We start from the raw sequence: 14121 nt of genomic DNA, 5'->3' as shown, positions 1-14121 counted from the left end.
AAATCCTGCCAAATAGAACCTGGGGATCAGTTTTTTGTAAGTACTCCCCCTCGGGATTCTAATCTGCAACCTGGGTTTTCAATCTGCGAATGTAGTGCCACTTTTGGGATTCCGCTTCCCGAAAAGTTGACATTAACCAATCGGCGAAGGGAGCTTTTTTTTTTTTTTTTTTCTTTCCTCTTCCTCCAGTAAGATTTTGAGCTCAGAAACCTGTTACCTGGATCCAGCGGAGCGAAGCGGCTTTCCCTATGCTCTCTGGGAGTTGTAGTTTGCCAAAGGTCCTGTAAGCGCTCGGTGGCCAGATCCGAACTACAACTCCCACAACGCCGCGCGCCGTCCGCCCTGCTTCTCGTTGGTAGCTCTCTCCGGCTTCCCAGTACCGCCTCTCGGCGGCCGCAGCAGAGGCACCATGGCCGACAGCAGCGGCGGTCCCGGCGAGGCGTCGGGTCCGCGAGACTCCCCGGGCCGGACGCCAGCCCCACGCGCGGTCGAGCCGGGTGGCGGCGGTGGCGGCAGCTGCGGGGAGACCCCGCGGACGGCGGTGCTGGCGCTCCGCTTCGACAAGCCCATCAAGCAGGCCTTCTACAACACCGGGGCCGTGCTGTTCGTGTGCCTGTGCTGCGGCGCCGCCGTGCTCGTCTACTTCATCCTGGAGGCCTTCCTGCGGCCGCTGCTGTGGGCCGTGCTGTGCGGCACCTTCCTGCACCCCTTCAAGAGCTCGCTGACGCGCCTGGGCCGCCACTGGCTGCAGCGCCTGCACCGCGCGCACACGCCCATCCTGCTGGCCGCGCTGCTGCTGCCGCTCTGCTTCGCCGACTACGGCGTCGAGGCGCTGGGCGAGCAGGCGCTGCGCCGCCGCCGCCTGCTGCTGCTGCTGGGCGCGGGCGGCCCGCTCCTCTACGGCCTCTACAGCCTCGGCAGCTACCTGGGCGTGCAGGTGCTGCTGGCGCACGCCGGCGTGCTGATCTGCCGCGGGCTGGACTACTTCAGCAGCCTGTGGGTGAGTGGGTCCCGGCGGGCACACTGCACCCTTCTCTGCAGCCCCAGCGCCCTGGGGTGCGACTCTGCAACTCCTCCTCAAGGTGCAAGGGCGGCCAGAGTTCCACACCTGTGCTTCCCACGCATCTGCGGAACTGGACACACTTCCTTCCGACGGGAGGGCGGGTGTGGTTTGAGACGGCCTCCCTGCCTTCCCTCCCCCGCGCCCATCCCCGCAGATTCTCGACTTAGGGGGACGCGCCCCCAGTTGGGAATCACTGTTCCGCTTTGCAGGTGGGGGCTCCAGAGCATCAGCAGGTGGACTTGAATTTACTCCTGGTCATGGGGCTGGGGGCAGGTGGACTTTTCTGGATGTCAGAGCTGGAAGGGACCTTAGAGTTCCTCGTTTAACACGTCGGGATAGGAGAGGTGACTTCTGGCCCGGCTATGGCTAGTTAGGGACAAGCTGGGGGCTAGTTGACTCTAGTTTCTCAAGTCCTAAAAACAAAGGTTTCTTTCTAGTCCGGGGCTGCCTCTCAGTTCAGGTGATTTCTCTATACTTCGTGCCAGGCCCTGGGTGCTGAGCCACCTCAGCCTCTTCCTGACCACACTCTACTTCTTGGGAACTACTTACATTGTGCAAGCACAGCTGTACCGCAGCACATCTCCTCCTGCTGGAGTACTTAAGCAGACTGGGTGGAAGAGAGGTAGATTCCTGATCCTTGGATCACCCTGGGCTTATTCTTAGAAAATTGGGGAGCTTTAGAATTGGAAGGGACTTCAAAGAGAATCGAGTGACACAATTCCCAACTCAGATCAGATTGTAGACCAGTTAATTCAAATACTGGGGACTGTTAAAAAACAAGTGGATATTTAATGCATAAGGATGCCAATTTATCAATAAAGAGTACCTTGAAAAGTTTTGTATTCACTTTTGTCAGTGTTCATCAAGGTGCAAAACAGTTCTCCTTATCTGTCCAGCAGGGTTTTGACTTGCTCGAAGTTATTGGTAGAGTAATGATTGATCCCAGAACTGCTGTCTTCTCTTGCTCTATCAATACCACTTCTCAGGTCAAGTTAAAAGTCAATTATGTTGGCTGGTGGGCTTTGTGAAGGGTTTAAAAGCAGTAAGATGAAGGCTCTGACTTCAAGGTGCATATAATCATATGTGTACATAATCTAATGGAGATGATTGACTCACAGGTATACATATGTTCATTACCCACCAATTATGGGCCAGCAAAGTATTGGGGAGCACCTTATCCATAATTTTGCGATGCTTCCTGTGCGTGCAACGGCTAAGTGATCAGACAGAAGCCTTGGCCTCTAAGAGGCCTGGACTGTTTCAGTTGCAGGAGGGAGGGATGTGCAACAACCCCCTCTAACTCTGGGGTCTTGTGGTTGTCAGGCAGAATGATCCCACAGTTAAGTTACTCTTTCCTGCCCGGTACCTGCTTCTCCAAGAGAGGTTTCTGAGGTCCAGAGAATGTGATTGTCCCAATGTCACTCATATTGTGAACAAATCCATGGTTCACATTTATGGAGCCCAGTTCAGTATTTTTTCTTCTTGTTTCACAGTTAAGTAAAAGTCCATTGAATGCCTCTTATATAGAAAGCAGAATATTATATGCTCTTAAGAAATATAAAGATTATTTTGGCCTGATTCCTATATCCTCAAGAAATTCAATCCTGTCAACAGTCAGACACGTTTATAGATTCTGCTAACAGTTTTTGACTGATGCTATTACAACTTACTGTAAGTTACTGTAGCCAAGGCCAAATATCTTATCCACTGTACTGAGGAAATTAGAAAAGAAAGGCCTAACTAACATGTGGTGTGCTTTCATAGAGTAAGAAGTTAAATACATGGGTAAATTGGCATGATTAGTGGAAAATGAAGCATTTCTGTCAGTCACTCTCAGATAGTAGAAAGAGATGAGGAATTAGATACTTGTAAAAAGGTGTTCTCAACTCAGTGTAGTATATAGTTTTGAGTATCGTTTTACTGAACATAAACCCTCATCTTTGTATTGTACTTAAATGCCCTTGTATGGTTTGTGGGTGAGCAGAAGAGAAGTAAGGGCCAAGGTTGATTAGGCTAGAGGTAGGGAGGAAGGTCAAGCCAATTAATGATATACAAAAAGGCTTGAAACTCAGCTGTTTGGCTATAGTAGTAGGGGCAAGGGAGGAGAGGAGGGTGTAAAAAGACCCCGCCATTATAAAAGACAATATGAGATCATTAGACGGGAGTAGGGCCCTAACCAGTTTGGCACAGCGGATAGAGTGTCGGCCTGCAGACTGAAGGGTCGCAGGTTCTTCCGGTCAAGGGCATGTACCTGGGTTGCGGGCACATCCCCAGTGGGGGGCATGCAAGAGGCAGCTGAATCGATGTTTCTCTCTCATCGATGTTTCTAACTCTGTATCCCTCTTCCTCTCTGTGAAAATCAATAAAATATATATTTTTTAAAAGACGTGAGTAGGGAGTGGTAGAGGGACTAAATTGAAAGTGGAGCCAGAGGTTGATCTGAGTTTGAGAGAAACGGGCTTGCAGTTGTGTTTCAGCACTGGGGTGGGGGGTTGCGTGGGGGTGAGGTGTACCTGGGAAGCAGAGACAAGGAATTTTCAGCTCTCAGGCAAAAGTGCTGACTAAGGCCTGACAGACATGACCTGAAAATAGGTCATGTGACTGGGCAGGGGTCCCACGCTGTAACTTTTCTGTCACATAGTTCACAGTCAGTTTGAGTTTGTAATCCCAAGCAGGGCTGCCTGGTAGAGAAAAAGAGTCTTTATGCTTTTTGGACAACTTGTAAATTTGAGCCTGCTGTAGGTATAGATGGGAAAGGTTACATTTAAGCTTATCTACATTTGGTGAGTTAACAATTCACACAGTTGAGATGCAGTTTTTGAGCCATGACCCAGGCATTGGATTAGGTGCTTTTGTGTGTGTTATTTCATTCTCACAACAATCCTATGCAGTAGGAGGGGATTTCACAGGTGAGAAGACTGACTAGAGATTAATTTGTTCTTTTTAAAAATATATATTTTTTATTGATTTCAGAGAGGAAGGGAGAGGGAGAGAGAGATAGAAACATCAATGATGAGAGAGAATCATTGATTGGTTGCCTCCTGCATGCCTTCTGCCCGGGATCAAGCCCACAACCTGGGCAGTGCCCTGACCAAGAATTGAACCATGACCTTCTGGTTCATAGGTTGATGCTCAACCACTGAGCCACATCGGCTGGGCTATTCTTTCTGCTAGTAAGTGGTATTCAACAGACCTGTCAGCAATTGAAGTCCCTTTGTCATCAAGACCTTCATGAGGATTTTTAAAAGTTTTCCTCCAATACATTGTGTTAGCTTTTTAGTTTAATTTTTTAGTATGATTTGATTTTAGTTATTAGAGAAAAAACGGAAGAATATCAGGGATTGGACTAACCACATGTGTTCCTTGAAAGACCCCTGGATTCTAGTCATCTAGAAATCTTAGCCATCTCTCTGTTCTTTGCTTTTATCCTTGTTCAGTTACTTTCAATTCCTGTCCAGTTTTCCTTTGCAGTGTCTTCAGTGCCTTTATTTTCCTTTGTTCCCAGTTTATCTTTCTAGTTCCATTCCTCTTCCCCTCACTTACAGGCTCTTAGCTCTTTTCCTATGTCTCCTAACATTTCATCCTGCTTACAGGCGAAGACTAATCATTTATGGTCTGAGTAGTTCTTTTTGAACAGTTTCAAATATACTAGGCTATTGCACTGACTTAGTAAGTGATTTCTAAACACTTTGAAAAAATCATTTGTTGCACCATGCTCACATGTGACTCAGTCCTTCAGGTACTTGGCATCTCTCCTAGTGGTAGTGTGGGTTTGTCAAGATAAATCTGAAAAGCTAATGGCCTTCCCTGCTCCACCATGTTTCTTTGCTGGGAGTGTCTTGCTTTTCTTCTCTCCATTAATTCAGACTTGTTGGAAAATTTGAAGACCGTTTACAGTGTTTGCAGTAGTAATAGGTTTGTTTTCTCGGTCGTCTCGAATCGCATTATTCTCATTTTACTTCATAAAGAAGCATGAGGTGGAAAGAATAGTGGCTGAAAGATGAGAAGAGTGTAAATTCTAAACAGCTCTGTCAATAACTTGCTTCGTGACCTTGAACAGACCAGGGCTCTTCTCTGGTACTTGGAGGATTTCTAAGGTTCCTTGATGTTTAGCTTTACAGCTCCCAAGAGTTTGGCAGCATTGCAGGGGTGAGGCTCTTAGGAAGTGTACATTAGCCATCCAGGCCTACTCCATTCCACTTCTGAGCCACCGGTGCGTTTCTGCTTGTCTGGCAACAGCAAGATTTCCAGTGCTTAGATTCTTTCAGTGAAAGATTTCGATTTTATAAGATTCTTGACTCTTTAAGTTCCCAGACCACAAAGAGAACAGTTTTCAAGTTAGCATTAAGCTGTCTTAAAAGAGAATGAAGTACTTGAAGTAACAGTGGAATGGGGCTGTGATTTAGGACTGTGGCTCATAACTTGGGAAGAAGTCTGTTGGTTTAGTCTCTCTTGTTCAAGACCTAGGAAAGTAAGAAGAAGAAGAAGAAGAAAGACTTAGGAGAGTGCTTTGCAGAAACATGCAACAGAAGCAAGCCAACTTGCTTTTCTAGTTAATGCCCAGATGAAAATAAAGAAAACAATGACTTAGTTTAAAAGGTAAAATCTACTTACGGCTTATGCATTTACTATTTTTTTAATCAGAAAAGTACATATGGCCGAAACCAGTTTGGCTCACTGGGTAGAGCATCGGCCTGCGGACTGAAAGGTCCCAGGTTCTATTCCGATCAAGGGCATGTACCTGGGTTGCGGGCACATCCCCAGTGGGAGATGTGCAGGAGGCAGCTGATCGATGTTTCTCTCTCATCGATGTTTCTTTTTTTTTTTTTTTTTTGAACTTTTTATTTTTTTTTTTATTTTTTTTTTATTTTTTTTATTGCTTAAAGTATTACAAAGGGTATTACATATGTGTCCATTTTATCCCCCCGCCCTAGACAGTCCCCCAGCCTCCCCTATCCCCCAGTGTCTTCTCATCGATGTTTCTGACTCTCTATCTCTCTCCTTTCCTCTCTGTAAAAAATCAATAAAATATATTTTTAAAAAAAAGTACATATGGATAATAAATCAAGTGAAAGGCAAATGTGACTTTTTAGTTTGCTTTACTTGTAGTGCATTGCCAGTTTTTATGCAGTCTTAGTTTAATATCTAGCACACATTATGCAGAGCCTTATATAGTGATTCAAAACAAACACTGAATGTATATTTTGAAAAGGACACATTGTTTTAAAGAAAATACACTGGGGAAGGTATGACCTCTTGTGTATACACTTTGCTCATTGATTTATGCTGGGAAGAAAATTCATAGTTGAACAGGTTTGCTCCGAAGCTAAGCTTATCTCTCTGGGAGACAGAGAAATAAAAAACTCTCCTAACGGCACACTTAGGAATCCATACTAGAAATTATGTATGGAATTTGAATGTCCAAACCTTTATTTTCAGTTTCAGTTATTTTAAAAAATATTTAGCAACTTAAAAAGTTGACTCAAGTAAAACATGCTTACTATATTTAAAAAAAATTAAGTAGAATGAAGTTTTATGGTAAAAGTTAATTGTTGTCTCTCTTTTCTGCTACCATTTCCACTACAAATGTTACTGTTTTACTGACAAATAGTCTTCTAAATTTATTTCTATGCCCATGTGGATATATAAAGTTTAGGATTTTTGTTTTTTAAAGCAAAAATGGGATAACATATGTATAAAACTCTTTAATTTATCCTTGGTCTTTAATTTATCTTTGGTCTTTAATTTATCCTTGTATTGTGGATATCTTTCCTTGTTAGCACTTACAGATCATACTTCTTTTTTTAAATAGTATTATTGTGAAGGCCAACCCCTATTCTGTAAAACTACTGTTTGCAATTCTCTGCTATTCTTTGGACGGCCTCTATCTAATTCTGAAAAAGTAACTTTGCTTTCTAGCCTGCTTGAATAATGGGGGAGATAAACTTGGCTGTCTGACCATGTAGGCCAGAGACTAGATACACCCAGTGCCATGCCAGGTGCATTTTTTAATTGGATAGAACTGTGTAGTTTTCAAGGCTGCCTCCAGCAAGCGCACAAAGGGAAGTTCTGCTTGTAGCTTTGCTTAGAATTTGGATTCATTTCCCTAAGCCCATCGTGGTGAATAAAGTGTAACTCCAAACTCTCAGAGCGTTGCTTGGTTCTTGTCCGGTTTTTCTGTAACACTATAGTATGCAGACTTTTTTTTTTCTAGATGCCTTTTAGAAAGTGTTCCTACCAGGTTATATTAACTCTGAATCTGTATTAGGATAACCTGATAAACATTTTTAAACATCGGTCATTGTAAAAGAATGGTTTAATAGGAACTCTAAAGTGTTTTTTTATGAATGGCCATACTTTTTGCGCTAATAATATTCTGTGACTTTTCTGAGGAAACACTTCAAAATATTGAAGGGAAAGAATCCAAAATAAGGCCAATGTGGGTTTTTTTTTGTTGTTGTTTTTTAACATTTTTTTTAAAAAAATTTTTCTTTTGTTGTTCTTTTTTTTTTTTTTAATATATTTTTTATTGATTTTTTACAGAGAGGAAGAGAGAGGGATAGAGAGTTAGAAACATCTATGAGAGAGAAACATTGACCAGCTGCCTCCTGCACACCCCCTACTGGGGATGTGCCCGCAACCAAGGTACATGCCCTTGACCGGAATTGAACCTGGGATCCTTCAGTCCGAAGGCCGACGCTCTATCCACTGAGCCAAACCGGTTAGGACTAACATTTACTAGCTATAAAAGTAATAATCCTCTTAGGAGAAAATTCAATATTTGAAGAAAAGAATAAAGAAGCAAATTAACCCCTGAAATCCAACCAGCCAGAGAGAACATATTTTTAGCATTTTGAGAGTATATTTCACCATCATAAATTTGCACTTGCACAAATTTATAGTGTATCATTGAATATAGATATTCATCATGTTTTTGAAAGTCTGAATAATTGTTCCATTTTTGGAGATACCATTATTTAAATAGTCCTCTATAAAATGACATTTAGCTTGTTATCAATTTTTTAATATTTTAAACTGCCACAGCATTTTTATATCTGTCTGCACAGTGTATAGTGCTTCTGTAAACAAAATTCCTAGAAGTGCAACAGAGGTGTCTGTTTCAGTGGTTATTTTAAACTGGAATGAGATGATCTGTGAGTTTCAGGTTTACTAGGTGAAAACACATGCTTCACTTTTGACCATGAATTTCCCTTAAAAAATCTGAAGTATGTAGTCTGTTATTTTTTTCTCTCCCTAATAGTGATACTGATTCCTAAGTACAGATAAGGAACAAAAACTTCTTAGAGGTTGGTTTTAAAGTATCCTAGACTTAAAATCTGAAAGTTTGTACCTTTTGCGATCTTCTAGTTCAGCTTCTCACTGAGGCGCAGATGTTCCTACTTCGTCATCCCTGACTGATGGTCAGCTCTTGCTCAAACACTTTTAGTGGTGGTAGCCTTATTCCAATTTAGATTGCTGTAGTTTGTTAGAAAGACTTATCCTCAGATTGAGCTGAAATGTGTTGCTTCCTAATCCCACCTAAATTTTCAGAAAATTGTCTGATGCTTTCCCCAGATGAATTTCCCCAGCTATTTAAAGATAGCTATCAAATCTTGACATTTCCTCTTCTAAGATAAAAGTCCCCCTCCCCTGAACTATATCCATATCTCCAATGTTGTAGTTTCCATGTCCTTCTCTTTATTTTTTTTAGCACCACTCTTCTTTCTCCTGGTTAAGAAAGCAGGCTCTGGAGCTAGATTTCTGGGTTCTGATCCCTGCTTTGTCACTTTTTAGCTGTGTGACCATGGGCAAGTCACTTCCCTGAAGTCATAGTTTCTTTAATCTGTAAAATGGGAATCATAGTACTTATTATTTTAACCTTTTCTTGTTTTCTTTTTTAAACATACATTAATCTATAGAGAAAACTTGAAGAATTCTGTAAGAATTCCATAAACTCTTACTTCCGTGGCTTAAAAATGAAATATTTTATCTTAAGGATCTTTATGCATATAATAGTTTTTGAACTTTAATATATCTTAAATTAAAACTATATGTATTTTTGTTTAAAAACATTTAAATAACATCACTACATGGGATTTTAAATGCCTGTTTACTTCAAAACTTGACTTACCTGAACAGGGGAGGAAAGCCTGCACCTGCTCCTTTTAGCAGCGTCTGCCTTCACCTCATCTGTTTTGTGACCACAGCTCTCATGCGATACAGATGCTTGCACATTTTGTACAATTGTATGTATTTTCATGTGTATATATTTTACAACTGTGTCTATATTTCATTTAAGATCTGGACGTTGGTAGTTGGCTATGTGTTGGCTGTTTCATTCAAGTGGAATGCAAGCACTGAGCGCTACTTGAGAGCAGTTTCAATTCCTGTCTGGATGATATTGCTTTTCCATTTAGGTGGGTCACGTTTTCCTAAGAAAGTTTAGCTTAAGGTCAGCAACGGCAGACCACACAAATCAAAGTGATTTTTTTTGTAGTGTTACATTTAAAATTATTTAAAGTAATCTTTAGAAAATGTTCTGCTTTAATATTTTATTAATATTTAATGAAAATGTTATGCATTAAAATGTCTATCTTTTAATTATATTGAATGCTGATTTACAAAAAGGCCCTTTAAAACTAACTACATCTTAAAAAGTAGAGCACACTTGGGCTATCATGGCTATTTCTGAGTGTCATACTGAAGAAGGATATAGATAAGCAGTCAAGTATGATAAGAGGTGCTTAGAATCATATGTGAGAAACAATGAAAGGAGCCAGAGATGTTTACTCTGGATAAGAGAGGGGACTTGGGCTGCCGGGGTGGGGAGAAGTGGAGGTAAGAAGGATATCATGGAGACCTGTCCTGTGAAAGTGGTTTAAACATGTTGGAGAGAGTTAGAGCAGTGAGTAGCTTCAGAGGGAAAAATCTCTGTTCAACAGAAGAAAGATCAGTGTCAGAGCTGCACAAAATAGTTCTGTTATTTGGGACTGCACTGTTAGCTGAGTGACTACTAGGTTATTATAAAGTGAGTTTTCAGGGACTCTTATTTCCAAGTCTGAGTCTATGGAAATATTTAGTTCTAATTTAAAAACAAAATTAGTAACCAAGAGCAGTAGGCAGCCTGTTTAAAGTAGTTTTTAGAGCTACTCATTGTTAAAAGTTGAAAAAAAAAAAGTTGACTGAGAAAATAGGTCCCTGCTTAGAGTCCAGAGTTGATGGGAGCATTACTCTCTAACTTTGCTGACTAGGAATGCTGGAGGAGTTTATCAGCAAGACCGCCTAGTACATGACTTGACTCATTTTGATTTGGAGGAAGGCAGAGGAGGGAGGCAGGCAGGTATAGGTCCATAAGGCTCTAGACCAGCGGCTCTCAACCTGTGGGTCGCGACCCCTTTGGGGGTCGAATGACCCTTTCACAGGGGTCGCCTAAGACCATCAGAAAACACATATATAATTACATATTGTTTTTGTAATGTTTAATTATGTTCAATTTATAACAATGAAAATACATCCTGCATATCAGATATTTACATTACAATTCATAACAGTAGCAAAATTACAACGAAAATAATTGTATGGTTGGGGGTCACCACAACATGAGGAACTGTATTAAAGGGTCGCGGCATTAGGAAGGTTGAGAACCACTGGTCTAGACAAACTCAAGGAACTACACATGGCTAACGGGTAGACACTTGTTAGCATTTTTGCATTATGCACTAGGGGAGGATACGTTGAAGGTTTTTGCAGTGCTCTTTTGGGTCGTTACCCCCTTTCCTGAGACAGTTCACATCTAGTAGTATTGTTAGGAAACCAAGTCGGGCCGCATGACTTTAGGATCCATGCCTTCTGCAGATGCCTGATGCAGGTCATTCTGGGATTACTTGGGGGTTTTGAGTTCGGAATAGTCTTAAAAGCTGGATGTGCTTCAGAGAGGACTTGGTTCCTCAGGTGATACAAGCCTATTAAAGGTAGCTGGTACATACCCAATCCTTTGGGCCAAGGGCCTCTGACAGCAGAACTGGACTTAAAGAAGTCCTGTATTTAGGTTTCATCTGTCTGATGGCCTTTTTTCTTTTTGTAATTTTCCCTGTGAAACAATTTTGTTAGCATAAATGCCAAATTGTTCTTTTAAAGTGTTGGGTTCTTTTTTTTTTTTAACTAAAAATGTTAACTCTTAATAATTTGCAGCATCTCTGGCTGGCTCATGGAGAATTCCAGTATTCCTGGTTATTGTTTTCCTGATGTCTGTGGGCACCCTCTATGAAAAACAGAATGGAAAAGAATCTTCTGGTAAGAAATGAGGCATTCTATTAATATTACTCTTAAGAAATATTGGGAGAGTAGCTTTGTTTAAAAACATGCTATGATGAAACAGCTTTAAATATACTTAAAATCCTATGGTGTTTTCTGAACAGTAAATTTATTTAAAATATTTTAGATTATTAGACTATACCTCATGCCCCCCCTTATTTGCATTTTTTATTGAGGTATAATTCATAAAATTAACCATTTTAAAGTAACATTTAGTACATTCACAGTGTGTGCAACCATTACTGCTGCCTGATTCCAAGATATTGTCATCACCCCAAAAGGAAACACCGTACCCATTAAGCAACTACCTCTGTAGTTAGGTTATTTGAGATCTTTGTGTTTTCTCAATGTAAGCTTTTATAGATATAAATTGCCCTCTTAGAATTCCTTTTGCATCCCATGCATTTTGATATGTTGTGTTTCTATTTTCCCTGCGTAAAAATACTATTTGATTTCCTCTTTGACACATTGATTCAAGTGTGTTGTTAAATTTCCACCTATTTGTGAATTTTCCAATTTTGTTGCTTGCACTAATTGCCAAATCCAAGGTCATGAATATTTACCTGTGTGGATCATGTATCCTGCAACTCTGCTAAATTGGTTTATTAGCTTTAATAGTTTTTTTGGTGCTGATTCACTAGGGTTTTGTATATGTAAGAGCATGTCATCTGCAAATAGTTTTATTTCTTCCGTGCTAATTTGGATGCCTTTTGTTTGCTTTTCTTGCTTGATTTCTCTGGTTAAAACTTCTAGTACAATGTTGAATACACCAGGTTCTTTTAAAGATTATTTTTGGCTGTAAATGGTTTTTATTCAAAAACAGTTTGTTGAAGATATGAATTTCTAATGAGTTGTAAGGGGACAGCTGAGGGTGGGGGAGCAATAGTGCTCAGGTCATCAGACTAGACTTCCTAGTTGACCAGCCATGTGGAGGCAGCTGTGCCTGGAGAGGTAAATCTGAAGAGCTCACAGTCATTACAGTGACTGACATTTGTTCCTTGCTTCTTTTTTTTTTTTTTTTAATATATTTTATTGATTTTTTACAGAGAGGAAGGGAGAGAGATAGAGAGTTAGAAACATCGATGAGAGAGAAACATCGATCAGCTGCCTCCTGCACATCTCCTACTGGGGATGTGCCCACAACCCAGGTACATGCCCTTGACCGGAATCGAACCCAGGACCTTTCAGTCCGCAGGCCGACGCTCTATCCACTGAGCCAAACCGGTTTTGGCTGTTCCTTGCTTCTTTCTGATGGTTATACTTTCTGATGGTTATACATAAACTAAAAGAGCAAATAACTCTCATTCCAGTCTGCTTCCGAATAGGTTATTCTTGATCTAGATCTTTTTTATGGACTACTAGTCTAGACAGTCCTTATCATAAAATAAATCTTTCAAACATTTTTTTTCCTAAATTTCTCTCTTGTCCCTAGAACCTATTTCTTTTAGGCATCAGAACTCAAACCATCTAGTCCGTACTGGGACAGCCTTTTCCTTTTATTATGGTCAGTTCCCTCCGGTAGATGTCTCTGTGATGTAGTTAGGTACAGGACTGCTTCAGTGTCCTGCCATGGCAGTACATGCATTTATTCATCCCGGTCATTTCCACTGTCCCACTCGTTGCAGGACCTGCTCTTGTATCCCAGTCACCTGTACAGGCATCTCTCTCCGTGTCTTCTGAGCTTTGAATCTTTTGCTGCTGTGGACGCTTTTATGATCTGTGGTTCACTGGATTCACGGAATGAATCCTTTGGATTTCATCAGAATTCATTACCTCCAGAAAACTGTTCTTGTGAATCATTGCTGAGTTAGTTTTAGAGGCTCCTTCTGAATCCACGGGTCTTACTCAGTATTTTCTCTTAGACCTTGAGAGCTCTTTGTATTTCCTGGAACCCCCAAGATAATGTAGAGAAAAAATGTTAAGTATGTACCATGCTTTTAAATGTAGTGTCTTTTTTTACGAATGGTTATCTCCATTCTGCAGGTGAAGACACTTCATGCCAGGGATTAACTGGTGACTGGTGGAGCTAAGAGATAGACCCAGGGCTTGGACCCTAAGCCTAGTGTTCTTTCCCTTCGCCAGACTCTTTGCACAAGCATCAGTCATCCTGGGAAGGTACTGACTGCTGATCCTCTGGAATTCAGTTGTGATTGCCGGCTGCTTCCGTCTTTTATGTTGGCTCTGCTGGCTTACCACAGCGGCAGGACCCAGTGCTCTGTCTCCTGGATCCCGAAGTCTCACTTGGTAGAAACTTGGATGTGTTCCCTTAGCCTGTGAGAAAAGGGGAGCACTGGCATTATTAGCAATGACAGTATGGGCAAGGCCCTGGTAGATGCTTTAAACATGTCTCGTGTAATTTTACTCATGTAAACTTACTCTGAATATGAGAAGTACTTCTTCAAAAGCCAGGCAAACACATCAGGTGTATCTTTAATAGACTGGACACCCAGCTTGAGAAGTATGGGCAAGTGAAGCTGGATCCGTTCCTCCTAACATTGGTAATTGTTTATAAATGACATTGTAGAACTCTCTTCGCAGGAAGACTTGGTGGTTGCCTTAATTGTTTTAGGACAGCATGCAATACGAGTGAAAACGTTTGGTCCAGTTAAGCCCAAATTGGAAAAAGAAAAGGAACAAACTAGATTTTTTTACTGCTTATCTTCCACTCCCTATTTCTGACACTGTCAGTTAAATAGACATAGAGAACCTCCTACTGGTACATCTCCGCATCCTTATTACTGACT

The 14121-nt window shown here is 41.3% G+C and overlaps 1 protein-coding gene across 1 annotated transcript in view; it reads left to right on the top strand.

The window, feature by feature from the left end:
- The first annotated feature begins 406 nt into the window (after positions 1-406).
- TMEM245 (transmembrane protein 245) overlaps positions 407-14121 on the top strand; it is a 64433-nt gene continuing 50718 nt past the window's right edge. The window contains exons 1-3 of the mRNA XM_081104105.1: positions 407-1000; positions 9363-9480; positions 11255-11356. Coding sequence (XP_080960231.1) covers positions 410-1000; positions 9363-9480; positions 11255-11356 — 811 coding nt within the window. The 5' untranslated portion in view covers positions 407-409. The remainder of the gene's footprint in view (positions 1001-9362; positions 9481-11254; positions 11357-14121) is intronic.

The sequence above is a fragment of the Myotis nattereri genome, assembly GCF_964212035.1.
Source record: "Myotis nattereri genome assembly, chromosome: 12".
NCBI classification, from domain to species: domain Eukaryota; kingdom Metazoa; phylum Chordata; class Mammalia; order Chiroptera; family Vespertilionidae; genus Myotis; species Myotis nattereri.
The sequence above is the reverse complement of the archived record's forward strand: the minus strand, read 5'-3'. Positions and strand labels throughout refer to the sequence as shown.